Below are 19,464 nucleotides of genomic sequence, written 5' to 3'. Positions count from 1 at the left end.
GTTGTTACAAAATGGCTACTGGTTCCTTTCTGGTGGTGACAATCTGTGCAGTGATCTCAGTGAGAGGTAAATATATTTCAATATATTTATATATATCAATATGTAAGTACTGTATGATCATGTAGTCTACGGTGACATAACTGGAGATCCACTGACCCAGTGTACAGTTGCAGGTGTGACTGTTTAAATGTGTAGTAGACATGTCGCTAAATATCTTTTTAAACAACGTGTGTCAAGCCTGGAATGTCTATCGTCAGCGTATTAGATATTGTTTGCTTTTAAATTAATTTATAATTAATTAATAGGTATTCACGAATCTCCAATGATTTACCGAGGAAATGTGAACCGATTATCAACAACCAATTAACAATCACGTTAGTGATGCTTAAAGTCGTTTTCTAAACTCATGTTTTTATTATTACAGAAAGAGAGTTCAGTTATCTATTTATTTTTACTTTTCTTAAGTCAAACTCGATAATTCTTCCTTAAACATTTTCTAGACACGTGGTACATAACCGAGGGTTTACAGGGGTTTAAGTTAAGGATAGCCGGATGTTGTTTGAAAGCGTTGAAATATAGACATAACGGGCGAGTTTACTGGGTCAACATAACAATAAGATAGGGTTGTTTATGTTGTTAAACTGAAATCGGATTTCCCAAGAATTTTCTGAACTTTCCATCACAGGTAGTAAAGGGATTGTATCAACTAAACTTCGTTACATTATTCCACACTGAAGTTATGTATTAATCAATAGCTTGAGGTGATATTCAGTTTAACTATGCGTACCAGTAGACCTAAATATTGAGCTGGTGTTGCCGGGGCAATGGCATCCAATCCCAGGTCAGTATGTATCACCGATGTGTGTATATATCACCGATGTGTGTATGTACCACCGAGGTGTGAATGTACCACCAATGTGTGTGTATGTATCACCGAGGTGTTCACCGAGGTGTGTATGTACCACCGAGGTGTGTATGTACCACCGAGGTGTGAATGTACCTACGAGGTGTGAATGTACCACCAATGTGTGTTATGTATCACCGAGGTGTGTATGTACCACCGAGGTGTGAATGTACCACCAGTGTGTGTATGTATCACCGAGGTGTTCACCGAGGTGTGTATGTACCACCGATGTGTGTATGTATCACCGATGTGTGTATGTATCACCGAGGTGTGTATGTATCACCGATGTGTGTATATATCACCGATGTGTGTATGTATCACCGAGGTGTGTATGTATCAGAACTGTGTGTATGTACCACCGCGGTGTGTATGTATCACCGAGGTGTGTATGTATCATCGATGTGTGTATGTACCACCGAGGTGTGTACGTACCACCGAGGTGAGAATGTACCACCAATGTGTTTATGTATCACCGAGGTGTTCAACGAGGTGTGTATGTACCACCGATGTGTGTATGTATCAACGAGGTGTGTATGTACCACCGACGTGTGTATGTACCACCGATGTGTGTGTGTACCACCGAGGTGTGTACGTACCACCGAGGTGAGAATGTACCACCAATGTGTTTATGTATCACCGAGGTGTTCAACGAGGTGTGTATGTACCACCGATGTGTGTATGTATCAACGAGGTGTGCATGTATCAAAAATGTGTGTATGTACCACCGAGGTGTGTATGTATCACAGAGGTGTGTATGTATCACAGAGGTGTGCATGTATCAAAAATGTGTGTATGTACCACCGAGGTGTGTATGTATCACAGAGGTGTGTATGTATCACCGATGTGTGTATGTACCACCGAGGTGTGTATGTATCACCGAGGTGTGTATATATCACCGAGGTGTGTATGTATCACCAAGGTGTGTATATATCACCGATGTGTGTATGTACCACCGATGTGTTCATGTACCACTGAGGTGTGTATGTACTACCGAGGTGTGTATGTACCACCGAGGTGTGTATATATCACCGAGGTGTGTGTATATATCACCGAGATGTGTGTATGTACCACCGAGGTGTGTATGTACCATCGAGGTGTGTGTATGTACCACCGATGTGTGTATGTACCACCGAGGTGTGTATGTACTACCGAGGTGTGTGTATGTACCACCGAGGTGTGTATATATCACCGAGGTGTGTGTATATATCACCGAGAAGTGTGTATGTACCACCGAGGTGTGTATGTACCACCGAAGTGTGTGTATATCAACGAGGTGTGTATGTTATATCGAGGTGAGGTGTGTATGTACCACCGAAGTGTGTGTATATCAACGAGGTGTGTATGTATCACCGAGGTGTGTATGTACCACCGAGGTGTGTATGTATCAACGAGGTGTGTATGTACCACCGAGGTGTGTATGTATCAACGAGGTGTGTATGTACCACCGAGATGTGTGTATATATCACCGAGGTGTGTCTATTTGTTACGTGTCTATTTGTTACAACGTGCCTATGTGTTACAACGTGTCTATTTGTTACAACGTGTCTATTTGTGACGTGTCTATTTGTTACAATGTGTCTATTTGTGACGTGTCTATTTGTTACAACGTGTCTATTTGTGACGTGTCTATTTGTTACAATGTGTCTATTTGTGACGTGTCTATTTGTTACATCGTGTCTATTTGTTACGTGTCTATTTGTTACAACGTGCTTATGTGTTACATCGTGTCTATTTGTTACAACGTGTCTATTTGTGACGTGTCTATTTGTTACAATGTGTCTATTTGTGACGTGTCTATTTGTTACAACGTGCCTATGTGTTACAACGTGTCTATTTGTGACGTGTCTATTTGTTACAACGTGTCTATTTGTTAAGTGTCTATTTGTTACGTGTCTATTTGTTACTACGTGTCTATTTGTTACGTGTCTATTTGTTACGTGTCTATTTGTTACTACGTGTCTATTTGTTACGTGTCTATTTGTTACAACGTGTCTATTTGTGACGTGTCTATTTGTTACAACGTGTCTATTTGTTGCGTGTCTATTTGTGACGTGTCTATTTGTTACAACGTGTCTATTTGTTACTACGTGTCTATTTGTTACGTGTCTATTTGTTACAACGTGTCTATTTGTTACAACGTGTCTATTTGTTACGTGTCTATTTGTTACAACGTGTCTATTTGTTAAGTGTCTATTTGTTGCGTGTCTATTTGTGACGTGTCTATTTGTTACAACGTGTCTATTTGTTACTACGTGTCTATTTGTTACGTGTCTATTTGTTACAAAGTGACTATTTGTTACGTGTCTATTTGTTACAACGTGTCTATTTGTTACAATGTGTCTATTTTTTACAACGTGTCTATTTTTTACATGTCTATTTGTTACAACGTGTCTATTTTTTACAACATGTCTATTTGTTACAACGTGTCTATTTGTTACAACGTGTCCATTTTTTACAACATGTCTATTTGTTACAACGTGTCTATTTTTTACAACGTGTATATTTTTTACAACATGTCTATTGGTTACATGACTATGTGTTACAACATGTCTATTTTTTACAACGTGTCTATTTTTTACAACATGTCTATTTTTTACAACGTGTCTATTTGTTACAACATGTCTATTTGTTACAACGTGACTATTTGTTACGTGACTATGTTTTACAACGTGGATATTTGTTACAATAGCATCGAGATGTAACCTAGAAGATACGACGTATTTTATGACAAGTGGTTAAAGTATTTTATAACAGACTGTGGCATACCTAACAAGGTATTGTGTGCAAAATCGTGAGAATTTAATGCACCAGTAGTTGCAACAAACTGGAATGCTATGTTATATCATAGATAGTTACAAATGTTAAAAATACGATGTGCTCTGTTTAACTTTTCCTATTTTGGTGGTTTTCGGTTCTCAGGAAACTAAAAATGGACCGGTCTGTCAGGTTGCTGTTGTGTTATTTGGTGTTTTACCTTCACTGATCTGGATGGCATGTGACGGTTATGCTGTTCATTGAGGTAGCCAGTTGATGCTACAAAAATAGCCAGTCTAAAAATAACCCTGGTTGTTCAAGTGGCCAAAAATAAACAACCAAACCAACCAACCAACCAACTGACAGACCGACGGACGGCGAGGCGGACGGACGGACTGACAGACAGACAGACAGACAGACAGACAGTTTATCTAATCTTATTCTGTAATTTATTCAGTATATGATTAAATATTGATATTGATTAAATCACGGATAAATGGAAAACCATTTTCTGTATTTCAGTGTTTGACTTAACTGATTCTGTCTAACCTGAATCTTCATGGACTTATTAACTCCACATAGCATAACACAGCTGTATGCAACAGATGTGTTTGTTATTACACAACAACTTCTCATCCACAGCTTATTATTCTTTTCACTAGTGCGCCATGCATACACTACTCTTTGAGTGAATGCTATACATGACGGTAATATACTTCAGTATGACTGAGAGAGAAACGAGATATTTATATAAAAACATATCAAGAATTTACAACGTGCCAGATTAGGCCAGACCGGTTAACTATGAAAATGTCCAACAACAACAGCGTTCTTTCTGACAACACCCTGAGTACCAAAGAGAATTCGATACTATCTCCAGGCTTCAATTTCTGCTCTATCCTACGGAATCCCAACGACGCGGTATAGTTGTAGGGTAGGCTGTAGGCTTCTACAGACAAAAACTAAATAAAGGATGGCTGCCACTCTGCCCAGTAAACCCATATAAGTACACGGGAGCCGCCATCCAGTAAATTCCAGCTCTGGAAGCCTTTATAGACGCGGTAAAACAGGAGATATCCGAAAATTGTACCAAAACCCATAAACAAAGGTCCCGCAGTGGTTGTCATGAACCGAGATGATGACATTAAGAAGGCCAATCGCCAGTTATCAAATGAGACATTCTACCGCAAAGTACATACTGATTTGATGTCATGCGCGAACGGTCAATACACCGCCGTTACAAACGTCATTGATCATCCCACATTGATTTGCATGAGGATGTTTTAAGATACACACGTCATACTCTGCTGTTATTTAACCTAACAACAAAGTAACAAAATGAACATCTATTTAGTCACTCAAGATATCTTTTATTTCCTGTATGGCTGACAATAGAAGTTTCTTCATAAATACAAGGATTAACTCTCTATCTCATTTAGGTTACCGAGTGATTTAATGAAGGAAGTTTGAATATTGTCGATTCCGGTTATGCATATTTTACCTCTTCATGCTAATGTGACGGATATAGATATAGACAAGGTAAAATTGCTTTTCAATCCGAGTCAGTATTGACGGGAACTATTTATATGAATATGCACTTTCATTAAACAGGAAGTTCACCGTTCACGTTGTCAACGGAGGAGAAAAGTTGGTATGAAGCCATGGACGTATGCACCGAAAACGGAAGTATCCTTGCCAATACTCGTGAAAGTAATACACAGATAGAAGATGTTTTAAAAGAATCCAACGTCAGCGACGTCTGGACCAGTGATCGCACTTTTCTGTCTTACTGGGTGGCTAATCAAGGTGAGATTAATCTCATTTCCTGCAGGTTCGTAATGTCAATATGTTAGAAATTGTTATAACACAACCAGTAGAAGGTTTGAGTGTAACGTTTCATTGACAACATGGTCACCTTTGTCAGGCTTTGTTCAAAGTACAGTACATTGTTACCATCTTGTTAAATATTTTTAATCTTCTACTGGCCGCCATATTGGGAAGGAAACCTCTCACGAAATTTGGTGAACATAGTCATCTCACACGCACACTTTATAAGTATATATCTTTGTATAGATGTACATGTTTATACTGAATTTATTTGCCTCATTTTTTTTCTGTTTGCTGATTCGATCTCATTTGTTTCAAGGTTGTCATTGGGGTAATTTGACAAACATTTTGGGAAAGAAAGTCACTTCGCCAAAAGTCGGCCAGTGTCAACAACATTGTCAATCAAATGGAAGCGGGTATTTCTCTATACAGGTAATTCCGTGTTAGTTATTTGTATGGGAAGACTTTTACCAATTAAGGAAACTTATGAACATATTACTCGTTCATAACACATTCAATTAGCTTGTATACAGTAACGTGTTTATCAAAAAGTGCCAGGGAAAATTTGAATTGCCATTTTTAAATGCCTGTCAGTTTCCAGAGTTTATAGTCAGAATAAGATGTAGTGTGAGTCAGTAAAATTCCATACTGTTGCCAATTTGATTTTTTTAGTTTTAAATTAATGTCAGCATATGATACATTTTGTACAATTAGTATAATGCATATTTGTACACTCATTAGAGTTGTCAAATTATGTGGGAATAATATACAGATTTTCGTTCTATCAACTTGAAATATATTTGTACTTTTGATTTCGATCAAAACACACTGAGGATCAGAACAGTCATTGCAGTCATAAATCATATTACTTTTTATATATCATTTATATCGATCGATGTGCATGATTCACGATTAAAGATATAAGAACAGAGTCGCTCCTCTCGCTAATAAATGCGGAATAGCTTCCGTTGTTCCTTTTGTCTATCAGAGGTCATATTCTTTGTACCCACCACCTACACCACCACCATTAACAACAACAACAACAACAACAACAACAACAACAACAACAACAACAACAACAACAACAACAACAACTCTTTGTACAGACTTTACACAGCTGGCCATTTTTTTCGTTTTATCCAATCATACTCTCACCTATGTATAACGAGTTATCTACATTGACCAGAGGACGGATGTATGCAAGTGTCTAGACCCCTCCACGGTGTTGCTGCTGAGCAGGACCCATGACTCTCTGTGTAACGTCACGTGTGGAGAGGGGCAGGAGCAAGGGACAACATGTGGTGGAGTGCAGGAAAACGTGGTCTCGTTGTACAGGACTTCCGGTTAGTACATTATAACAATGACCGTTGTCTACAAATCTTTTCCTATTTGATGTGAATGTTCATAGATAATGGAACCATTTTGATTTGAGACCTCATCGAAATATTTATAACACGAACAATACTCAAGAGTCAAATAAATATAAAGATGTCTTCCACCGTTAAAATGACGAAAGAATAGCTTTCCAATTATAACTTGGAGTTAAAATGGAAAATTACACGACTACTGAGGTCATTGTGTGTAGAGAACTATCGGTTTGAGTATCTCGTCTGTGCATTAGAGAATGCTTTCTCAATATTACCGTGTCCACACCTACGTCATTTAGTGCTCGGATTATCGACAGCTTCTTTCCCTGAATATGTTCATGTATCAGCACTGTAGAATCAGACATTTCCGTTTGGTTCAATTTTGTTTGAAAAAAGATAGATAAATAAAATAAAGAAACCTATTTCGTTTCATTGATTTCATTTGTAAATATAGGTCAATAATTTTGCTTAAACTAATTCAAACAATTCATAAACATAAGGATTCGTTGAACAGAGCAGCCATGACAAGCACTCCCCCCTCCCCCTAACTAAAATAATTGACTTCACAGTATCAATAGGAAATCACTGTATGTTCAACCAAATATCGACATCCATCAATTCCAGCTGGAGTGGTTTATAAGGTGTAAACAGGGTAACCTTCTAATTTCGAACTTCTTTTTTACTTTGTTTAAAGATTATCCATACTGGTATCAATGTTTCCTCGGTCGCCTCCTAGGTTTCAGAGTTAGGCCCTAATCATTACTGGCGAGTCCTAGAGGGACAGCAATAAGATGCTGTTTAGATCATTATTTAGCTTAACTGTAACCAATTCTTGGTTTGTAATGAAAGGTGTTATGCACTTATGTGTCTTTTGTACAGCCTAGGTAATGTATTGTATAAGCATGTATTTCTGTAACTGTTCTCCCTTAAAAAGGGTTAAAACTATCGTATGTAATGTAAGAAGAATTGCTTTCACAATATCACAAATGCTCGCGAGTTTTGGTAATGATTTAGACCGTTATGTTATTTCGGTAAATTTGTGTGATGTTTTATGCTGCTAGGAATGGATGAACGACGAAAAATAATATGTGAAGACCACACGGGGAACATCACCTGTCCATCCCATACCATTCTCAACATAATATTTGCAAACTATGGTTTAACAAAACAGGTAGATTCCTGTAAAGGCATTTTCCCATTCTTTCAAGACACTGAATGCAAACACCCAAACTCTACTGCGATAGTACAGAAACTCTGTGGTGGAAAACAGAGTTGTTCGATTACAGCAACAAACACAGTTTTTGAACCTGACCCTTGCAGAGGAACAAACAAATTGCTAAATGTATCCTACACATGTGTACCAAGAGGTTTGTGAATTTTTGTTCTTCCAGTAGCTATCTATTTCACATTTTAGGGCTTGTGGAGCCTGGTGAGTATCTTTTTTCCTATAACTCATTTCAATACTGTTGAACAATATACACTGTGCTTTGCCTTATTGCTCTTGTAGATGTTAAAACCTTTATAAAAATTACGAAAGTTAGCAGCGAAAAGTGCTTATATGTAAATCTAATATACTCAGAGACATTTTCCTTAAATATACAAGTCTATGAAATGATTTGAAAATCAATAGGTTTACTTTACGATTTGATATGATTGTATCATTTTTGTTTCAATATAAGATCATTAATATCATTACTAGGAATGCTACATGAAGAGGTTAAAGGATTACACATATTTATATGTGTGTGTGTGTGTGTGTGCGTTGTTTGCTAAAAGCTTTCCGTTCTTTTCGTAGACACGACAGAAGCCTTGTGTCGAGTGTTTAAAAAAGACACAGATGATATGGTGAATCTGTACTCTGTACCCTGTGATTCACAAATAAATTCCACAGCTTGTGTAATATGTGAGTAATTAACTACAAAGACAGAATCTACACTAAAAACAAGAAAATACCATCATGTCAACATAATCACAATCCAAATTCAAAGTATCTTAAACTAAGGAAAAATATGAAAAAAAAAGGATTTACACGGAGACACCTGAAAAAGCAGAAGGAGAATAAGACCAGGTGTTTCGGAATAGTAAACGTCTTCTGCTTTAGATTTACGCGGAGACAAGTACAAGGAGAATAAGACTAATATCAATTAACACATATTAATGTCACTTTGTCTAGAGATTGTCATTACAAGTCTTGAGTAAATGCAATGTCGAACTTTGAAAAGGTCTAATTTCATTACAACTATCATGTTTATACATAAAGGTAGAAACAAGCCAACATCACCTGTTTTCAGTTTGTTGTTGTATCGATTAGGTTTATTATCCAACTAAGTTGGACAAATGTTATAGAACTATATTTATTAAGTACATGTATATGGTTTGTTTACCTTCCGTCACCACTGGTTTGTTGACATTTTCTGTGATTTCTTGTTTTTCATCCTATCCGAGATTGGTTTGTTGCCATTTTCTGTGATTTCGTGTTTTTCATCCTATCCGAGATTGGTTCGTTTACATTTTGTGTGATTTCTTGTTTTTCATCCTATCCGAGATTTGTTTGTTGACATTTTGTGTGATTTCGTGTTTTTCATCCTATCCGAGATTGGTTTGTTGACGTTTTCTGTGATTTCGTGTTTTTCATCCTATCCGAGATTGGTTTGTTTACATTTTGTGTGATTTCGTGTTTTTCATCCTATCCGAGATTGGTTTGTTGACATTTTGTGTGATTTCGTGTTTTTCATCCTATCCGAGATTGGTTTGTTGACATTTTCTGTGATTTCGTGTTTTTCATCCTATCCGAGATTGGTTTGTTGACATTTTGTGTGTGATTTCGTGTGATTTCGTGAGATTTTTCATCCTATCCGAGATTGGTTTGTTGACATTTTGTGTGATTTCGTGTTTTTCATCCTATCCGAGATTGGTTTGTTGACATTTTCTGTGATTTCGTGTTTTTCATCCTATCCGAGATTGGTTTGTTGACATTTTCTGTGATTTCGTGTTTTTCATCCTATCCGAGATTGGTTCGTTTACATTTTCTGTGATTTCTTGTTTTTCATCCTATCCGAGATTTGTTTGTTGACATTTTGTGTGATTTCGTGTTTTTCATCCTATCCGAGATTGGTTTGTTGACGTTTTCTGTGATTTCGTGTTTTTCATCCTATCCGAGATTGGTTTGTTTACATTTTGTGTGATTTCGTGTTTTTCATCCTATCCGAGATTGGTTTGTTGACATTTTGTGTGATTTCGTGTTTTTCATCCTATCCGAGATTGGTTTGTTGACATTTTCTGTGATTTCGTGTTTTTCATCCTATCCGAGATTGGTTTGTTGACATTTTGTGTGATTTCGTGTTTTTCATCCTATCCGAGATTGGTTTGTTGACATTTCTGTGATTTCGTGTTTTTCATCCTATCCGAGATTGGTTTGTTGACATTTCTGTGATTTCGTGTTTTTCATCCTATCCGAAATTGGTTTGTTGACATTTTGTGTGATTTCGTGTTTTCATCCTATCCGAGATTGATTTGTTGACATTTTGTGTGATTTCGTGTTTTTCATCCTATCCGAGATTGGTTTGTTGATATTTCTGTGATTTCGTGTTTTTCATCCTATCCAAGATTGGCTTGTTGACATTTTGTGTGATTTCGTGTTTTTCATCCTATCCGAGATTGGTTTGTCGACATTTTCTGTGATTTCGTGTTTTTCATCCTATCCGAGATTGGTTTGTCGACATTTTCTGTGATTTCGTGTTTTTCATCCTATCCGAGATTGATTTGTTGACATTTTCTGTTTCTGTGATTTCGTGTTTTTCATCCTATCCGAGATTGGTTTGTTGACATTTTGAGTGATTTCGTGTTTTTCATCCTATCCGAGATTGATTTGTTGACATTTTGAGTGATTTCGTGTTTTTCATCCTATCCGAGATTGGTTTGTCGACATTTTCTGTGATTTCGTGTTTTTCATCCTATCCGAGATTGGTTTGTCGACATTTTCTGTGATTTCGTGTTTTTCATCCTATCCGAGATTGATTTGTTGACATTTTCTGTTTCTGTGATTTCGTGTTTTTCATCCTATCCGAGATTGGTTTGTTGACATTTTGAGTGATTTCGTGTTTTTCATCCTATCCGAGATTGATTTGTTGACATTTTGAGTGATTTCGTGTTTTTCATCCTATCCGAGATTGGTTTGTTGACATTTTGTGTGATTTCGTGTTTTTCATCCTATCCGAGATTGGTTTGTTGACATTTTGTGTGATTTCGTGTTTTTCATCCTATCCGAGATTGATTTGTTGACATTTTGACAAAGGTGTCTCTACATCCTATGATATTAAAACAAATGAAGGAATAACATTGAAAAGAAATATGTTTAACATCTTCAGATAACGAAACCACGGGGAAAGATGAATTGAATATATATCGTCATAACGGGAAATGGGACTATGCTACACAGACCCTGTGTTATCAAGGATATATACCTGCGTTGGATAATGCAACCAAAATGGAATTATTAGAAAGAGCAAAGATAAATGATTCCATATGGAGCGGATATATAAGACAACGAATCGACCTTAACGATAGCGGTAAAGGCAATCTTTGGCAACATTTAATACACATATGATATTGTGCGTAAACTAGGGATCGATCACTCCGCATGCTGGGATCTTCTGATATCAACAAAACATGTCAATAGAATCATGATCCAAAATCAATCAAATCAAGGCAAAATATGAACATTAGATTAAACATGAACGTCTTTAAAGGTACAAGACAAACGTCAAATATCTGGTTCAGAACAAAACAGATACGACAATTATTTAGTTCATTATATGAAACACAAAACAAATATTTGGTTTAGAAATACAGCAAATATTTAGTTCATTATGTGGAGCAATTGTCTTATTCAATATATCAAATTGCATTTCTTCATTGCAATGCACTTTTTTCTTCTCCTAGATATTGACGTGAACACAAGTAGCTATATTCAATGTTACGCACAGGTAAACGGTGCCCGTGTTAGGGCAAACTGCACAGAGGAACGACGATTCATATGCCGGAGAGGTAATAGTGTTGTAGTTTGGTTTTCAAATGATCTCTCGCTTTCTATTTTCTTCTTCAGCAGTCATTGCAACTGGTTGCGTTGCAAAATGCTCTATAGAATACTTACAAAAATTAAGTAAACGCATGAACAATGTATTTATATATCCCAATGACAATGCTTATTCCATTCACGAAACAAGACTTTTAACCCGCCAATTTGTAAAACTAACAACACTTTTAATAGCTTCTTCCTCTCTGTTTTCGCACTCTAATAATAATGATATTAATCTTTACAATGTCTCTTCATATGCTAATTCTAAAAATGTGTTAAACAAAGACAGAATTCGTAATAGTGAACTTATTAGAATCTTTAAAACTGACGGTGATAGAAAGGCAGACATTACTCTCTCTCATCTTCGAAACAATTGAAGTAGCCTTAATTTTGATTTATACATTAACCATTTTGTTGATAGCCCCACATGTCCCTGTACCTATGAATTTAAATCAGTTTCTTGTTATATTCTGGAATGCCCCCTCTATGATAAATTGAGAGTCGATATGTTTACTTGTATCAGAAACTATTCTGATAACCATAATAATATAAATATTAATATTTTGTAATATGGTTGTCCTGACTGTGGTGGAAATTCCAACAGACAAATGTTTAGTGAAATTTTCTACTTAATTGGAAAATCTCAGGCCTTCAAATTTAACATGTCATGATAAGCCATAACATTGACATGCTTATTCTTAATTGACTTGATAAATGCTATCAAAAACAGATTTCAATTCGACTTTGGGATATGATTCTGGTTGGGCACTCATATATATAATGAATTTATTTTCTCCTATAATTGATGCTGATACACCTTACTATTAAAATACTTATATTAAGTATACATTGTGTCTAATTAATGTTATATCATAATCATCTAACTTCAGTAATTGTGTGGTAGTAATGTCCAGTGCATTAGTTACATTATATAAACAGTTGGTCACTCTACCATTAACTGTTCCTATTCCATGTACACTATACTACAAATGTTATCATTGATGATAGTGTAGATGTAGTGTCTGTGTGAATGAGGGTGTGTGTTTATCTGTTATACGTTGTAAGTTGTGAGTTACCTCCCTTGATTGTGTACGTATAGTATAGATGTAGTCCATACCTGTGTCTGTGTGAATGAGGGTGTGTGTTTATCTGTTATACGTTGTAAATTGTGAGTAATCTCCCTTGATTGTGTTGTGTACGTATAGTGTAGATGTAATCCATACCTGTGTCTGTGTAAATGATGGTGTGTATTTATCTGTTATACGTTGTAAGTTGTGAATTACCTCCCTTGATTGTGTTGTGTACTTATAACTGCTTTTTAAAAAAAAAATCGAATGTTTTACTTAAGCTACTTAAGATTTTATACATTGCCTCTTATTCAATCCACTTGACTATACCATTTGCCAATACAATTCGTTGGAAGGAAATGAAAACAATATATGTACTTTAAAACTTTGACAATTTTAAAGAAAATAAGATGTAATGTAGGTCCGTCCATTCTCTGTGTAAATCTAGATGAAACGATAATGGTATGTTTATTGTCACCCAAGAATTCCCTACTGATATTCTGATTTTTTTCTATAACGACCTTAGTACCACTGGTGGTTTTTATGCATGTCTGCTCTCCTGGGAAGTCAACATATATGTAATTAAACAGCGGTATCTCATTCCGAATTCCGAACAGATCAAACACTTGACTTGAATCATCTAAATACTGTGCTATATTGGCAAGTTTTCCAATGCAAACTAAACTGGTGGTGAGAATTCCAGAACAGCAATTTTAATGCCACTTCCGTTGAGCTGAGTGTAGTTTGACATTTTCAAACTTGTTTATTTTCACCAGTTACATCTATGAACGGAAGTGACCCGAACTCTCGGCCAACAATGATTTCTAACCCCACTATGGAAAACGCGGCAACGACACAACCATCCAGTAACAACAAGCGGACGGACAGAGATTTCAAAGAAGGTGATTCTTCTTCCGTTTCCAGTTTTTGCTGCTTTGGTTACTAAAATGTTTGCATTACTGAGTTTAATCATATCATCATTGCAAAATTTATATTTTTTTCAGGTTTTGTCACCCCACCTACAACTGTAACTACAACTAGACGAAGAACAACTGCCCCATTACCAAAACCTTTTAAAAGTTCGCGGGAGGATACGAAGATAATTGGAAGTAAGTAACAATTTGCCCTTTTTTGTTTTAATTTCCTTATCACACGATGATGTAGTCGAGGTTATCATAGTCAAAACTCTCAAAATTTTTTTATCTCTAACTCGTATAACTCGACGACCCTGGTTAATTCGAAACAACTCAATTATTTGGTCCCCTCACTTAAATGAAATACTCGGTTATCTCGAGGTTTCCCCGTGAGTGCCGAGTTCGAGATGACGAGGTTCGACTATACCTATAAATCTGTCTAACAAGTTTTTTTAGGACAGTATTTGTTATTTTAGGTAATGCCTTTTGAAACTAGCATTATGCTGCCAACGATTCATCTGTTGTCTGGAAAACCCCCTTTTTGTGCGAATGATATATTGCCGCAATCTTTTAACATATACTTGTTTATAGTTCACCACAAATTTGAAATTCTCAGGAAAGTTGTTCTGTGCTGTGTTTGTTTTTAAGTTTTGTTTATTTATTTCACTTTGTATTTGATTTATGTAATACATATGAGAAATTGAAATACGTTTCCTTAGAAATAACCTACATTTTACGCCTTAAAGCACTAGTATTAAGCAGGGTTCCTCCTGTACCACAACCCTTATTTGTTTATATGTATTTCCTACGTACATGTCAACTGTGTCATTTCTGTCTCTATACGTTATGTGTTCTAAATGATTTGAGGTTAAAGCTAGCAGTAAACCAATATAATATCAAAGGTCATGTCTTTATATCTATTATCATCCCTGTCTTGTATTCACAGAGACCAATATGTTTGAGGGATTCACTCTAGCTGAGCATACACTCAAAAAAGGTCGAAGCCAATTAACTAAATTGAATTTTAAGTAATACGTAAGGGTTTTGTTCTGTTAATGCTTTCTTTTATAAATATTCTGTAACATTTGTTACCAGTTGTCTCGGGGATTGCCGTCGGGTGCATCGTCGTGGTAGTGGTGACAGCAGTCGCTGTGTACAAGTTATGCAAAAGGTATGTAAATACTATCTACTTTTTCAGAAGCAAATACTGCCTTAAAAGATACGTAACCATTATAGAAAGTCGGCTGATGCCGTTACGTTCTGTTAGGCTCTGATTTCATTCATTGCGTGGCATTCTTCATCCAAGAATTTCTTAAGTTGTTCCTGTAAGGATCTTTTTCTCATTTCTTTGTTATTCTAGAATATTTTTGTATGCGTTCCTAATACATAGTCTATGAGATCTACAGATGCAAAGTGTTATATTTAAAATTCCAACACTGAAGATGCAATGTTAATTTCATTTAGATTTGATAGACAATAAGTATCGAATGGTCTCAATCAAAAATTTGTAAAAAAAAAAAAAAAAAAAACTGTGTCTGATTTTTAAAATATTCGAGTTTATTGTGAACGCTTAATTAAATCAAATGAATATGTACTCATATTTTAGGAAAACCATGATATTTGAGTCCAAAGAAAGTGTTTATACAATACATAAGATATTTTCAGGTGTGTGTCGTCAAAATATTAGTTTTATTGACGGGTGATAACTTTTAGTTATTTTTTTTGCATATTCATTGCCAGGTGTCTTAGTTATGGCTATTGACGGTAGAACTCATTTCAAATATCTTTATATGAAAATGAAGTATGAAACATTGTAGGATTGGCACTTGAAGATTAATTCTAACTCTATCGATAACACGATCATCACTTGATCACTATTTGGACTTTAGGCGAACATCAGTTCAAGATCTAGCACCCGTTAAATAAACTATCTACAAACAAGTACAGTATACACATCTTGTTAACTGTTTATGTTTCTACTGTATGTTATCAGGTCTGTAAGAAAGAAAGGACAGAAGAAGAAAAGGACGAAAAATAAGCCCGTTAAGCTAAAAGATATCGTAGTAAGTGCTGAACTTCCTAAAAACGATGCACGCTTGGACTCTTCAACGGACGAATCAGAAGATGAAACGAAGTTTACAGTCGGTGACCCGTCAGGAGGAGTCCCAAAACTACCATCAGTATCCTACAACTACGATACTGTTTGCGAAACAGGGGCCGACAAGGGTCATGTAAATGACGCGTATGCTTACGCGGAAACCAAATCGACTAGCTCTGACGAAGGATTGTATAACTCGATGGAGTTACTTGTTGACGCCAGTGATGACGATGACTTATACGCCACTACAATGCTTCCTCTGCCAGATAACGATGTCAAAGACGACGTTGCTATGCAACCAGACGGCGATACATATGACGTCATGAATTCAAAAGTCAGAGTTCCAGGAAATGAATCGGCGTATGACCATACGACCAAGGTTTGCTTTTTGAATGGAGCAACGGTCGATACAGCCTATGATGTGTTCAATCGAAAGGTTATGGACGGTGTAGAAGACACGTATGATCATACACAAAGTAGTCCAAAAAATGGCGGCGATCTAAACAACTCAGCGTATGATGTTTTTAACAAAAAGAACAGCGGTAAAGAAGATAGTGGTAGCATGTATGACAGCACCAGAGGTGCGACACAATGTTTTCATGCAGGTGGCGTGACATCAAATGACATTTATGATACATGTAATGAAAAGCCCACTATCGCTGATGATGTTGATGACTTGTACGACCACGCAAGCCATACGCGCGCGAATCAAGACGAAAATTTATATGATCTCACACCCAAACACCAAGTAGCACAAACAGTCAATGACAATCCTTACGATCGTATATGAGACTTCCGTATCCGAATTTTAAAGACAAATGTACACATGAGAGGAATTATCCATACAATTCTGGAATACACATCACGATAATAAGTGTTGAATTTACACGCTAGAATTGAGGTCACTGTAAGATATTGACGAATTGAAAGCTAGTGTACATCAGTAATTGGATTGAAAGGTTGCTACGGCTGAAGTTTGTAAAGTTTTCTGATACTGTATATCATGTGAACTACAACTATCTGTTCGAAGAATCAAGTCTAAAAAGTAACTCAGTGAAATGTTATTGTTTTGCATTAGGGTTTTAAACGACAATGCTTTGACTTGATATGAAGAAAAACTAAATGAACAATTCACTTTTAAGCGGGCCGATATTGAGCCGTAGTATAGTGCCAGCGGGCCGATTGTATACTACGTTTAGTGCCAGCGGGCCGATATTGGGCCGTAGTATAGTGCCAGCGGGCCGATTGTATACTACGTTTAGTGCCAGCGGGCCGATGGTATACTACGTCTAGTGTCATTCATTCATTCATATCTTTATTCCTCCATAAGAGAAGAGTTACAGAAATTGTATTAAATATTACATAATCATGGCAATAACATAGTTAATTTTCAATGAAACGAAAAAGAAAAATATAGATATAAAATATAAGACAAATACATATTTAGAGACAGATATAAGATAAGGAAAACGAAAAAAACTAGGAGAAGGACTCAAATTGCTACAAGGTAGAGGAATTTTAGGTTTATCTTAACAAAATGTAAGAAGGCATGCCGATTGTATACTGCGTTAAGTGCCAGCGGGCCGATTGTATACTACGTTTAGTGCCAGCGGGCCGATTGTATACTACGTTTAGTGTTAGCGGGCCGATATTGGGCCGATTGTATACTACGTTTAGTGTTAGCGGGCCGATATTGGGCCGATTGTATACTGCGTTTAGTGCCAGCGGGCCGATTGTATACTACGTTTAGTGCCAGCGGGCCGATATTGGGCCGATTGTATACTACGTTTAGTGTTAGCGGGCCGATATTGGGCCGATTGTATACTACGTTTAGTGCCAGCGGGCCGATTGTATACTACGTTTAGTGCCAGCGGGCCGATTGTATATTACGTTTAGTGCCAGTGGGCCGATTGTATACTACGTTTAGTGCCAGCGGGCCGATTGTATACTACGTTTAGTGCCAGCGGGCCGATTGTATAATACGTTTAGTGCCAGCGGGCCGATTGTATATTACGTTTAGTGCCAGCGGGCCGATTGTATACTACGTTTAGTGCCAGCGGGCCGATTGTATACTACGTTTAGTGTTAGCGGGCCGATATTGGGCCGATTGTATACTACGTTTAGTGCCAGCGGACCGATTGTATACTACGTTTAGTGCCAGCGGGCCGATTGTATATTACGTTTAGTGTTAACGGGCCGATTGTATACTACGTATAGTGTCAGCGGGCCGGTATTGGGCCGATTGTATACTACGTTTAGTGCCAGCGGGCCGATTGTATACTACGTTTAGTGCCAGTGGGCCGATTGTATACTACGCTTAGTGCCAGCGGGCCGATTGTAGACTACGTTTAGTGCCAGCGGGCCGATTGTATACTACGTTTAGTGCCAGTGGGCCGATTGTATACTACGCTTAGTGCCAGCGGGCCGATTGTATACTACGTTTAGTGCCAGCGGGCCGATTGTATACTACGTTTAGTGCCAGTGGGCCGATTGTATACTACGTTTAGTGCCAGTGGGCCGATTGTATACTACATTTAGTGCCAGCGGGCCGATTGTATACTACGTTTAGTGTCAGCGGGCCGATATTGGGCCGATTGTATACTACGTTAAGTGCCAGTGGGCCGATTGTATACTACGTTTGGTGCCAGTGGGCCGATTGTATACTACGTTTAGTGCCAGTGGGCCGATTGTATACTACATTTAGTGCCAGCGGGCCGATTGTATACTACGTTTAGTGTCAGCGGGCCGATATTGGGCCGATTGTATACTACGTTTAGTGTTAGCGGGCCGATATTGGGCCGATTGTATACTACGTTTAGTGCCAGTGGGCCGATTGTATACTACGTTTAGTGCCAGTGGGCCGATTGTATACTACGTTTAGTGCCAGTGGTCCGATTGTATACTACATTTAGTGCCAGCGGGCCGATTGTATACTACGTTTAGTGTCAGCGGGCCGATATTGGGCCGATTGTATACTACGTTTAGTGTCAGCGGGCCGATATCGGGCCGATTGTATACTACGTTTAGTGTCAGCGGGCCGATATTGGGCCGATTGTATACTACGTTTAGTGCCAGTGGGCCGATTGTATACTACGTTTAGTGCCAGTGGGCCGATTGTATACTACGTTTAGTGCCAGTGGGCCGATTGTATACTACATTAAGTGCCAGCGGGCCGATTGTATACTACGTTTAGTGTCAGCGGGCCGATATTGGGCCGATTGTATACTACGTTTAGTGTCAGCGGACCGATTGTATACTACGTTTAGTGTCAGCGGACCGATTGTATACTACGTTTAGTGTTAGCGGGCCGATATTGGGCCGATTGTATACTACGTTTAGTGCCAGCGGGCCGATTGTATACTACGTTTAGTGTCAGCGGGCCGATATTGGGCCGATTGTATACTACGTTTAGTGTCAGCGGTCCGATATTGGGCCGATTGTATGCTGCGTTTAGTG

The 19,464-nt window shown here is 37.6% G+C and overlaps 1 protein-coding gene across 1 annotated transcript; it reads left to right on the top strand.

The window, feature by feature from the left end:
• On the top strand, window positions 1–19,218 carry LOC132554643 (uncharacterized). Its single transcript, XM_060218960.1, has 13 exons — window positions 1–66; window positions 5,270–5,464; window positions 5,805–5,917; window positions 6,672–6,828; window positions 8,267–8,281; window positions 8,648–8,755; window positions 11,220–11,420; window positions 11,794–11,898; window positions 13,773–13,898; window positions 14,001–14,105; window positions 15,006–15,081; window positions 15,904–16,967; window positions 17,055–19,218. The coding sequence occupies exons 1-12, from the start codon at window positions 12–14 to the stop codon at window positions 16,796–16,798; spliced, it is 2,151 nt and encodes a 716-aa protein (XP_060074943.1). The 5' UTR covers window positions 1–11; the 3' UTR covers window positions 16,799–16,967; window positions 17,055–19,218.
• The last annotated feature ends 246 nt before the right edge of the window (window positions 19,219–19,464 follow it).

Source organism: Ylistrum balloti, unplaced genomic scaffold (genome assembly GCF_031769215.1).
Source record: "Ylistrum balloti isolate Yb309-2 unplaced genomic scaffold, AGI_CSIRO_Ybal_v1 Utg370420, whole genome shotgun sequence".
NCBI lineage: Eukaryota > Metazoa > Mollusca > Bivalvia > Pectinida > Pectinidae > Ylistrum > Ylistrum balloti.
This window is presented reverse-complemented; position numbering and strand designations above follow the sequence as displayed.

Excerpts from the sequence above, each read along its gene's own strand:
- LOC132554643 (XM_060218960.1), top strand. The coding sequence starts at position 12 with ATGGCTACTGGTTCCTTTCTGGTGGTGACAATCTGTGCAGTGATCTCA. Across the intron at positions 5,465-5,804 it reads TTACTGGGTGGCTAATCAAG|GTTGTCATTGGGGTAATTTG; the intron begins GTGAGATTAATC and ends ATTTGTTTCAAG. Across the intron at positions 11,421-11,793 it reads AATCGACCTTAACGATAGCG|ATATTGACGTGAACACAAGT; the intron begins GTAAAGGCAATC and ends TTCTTCTCCTAG.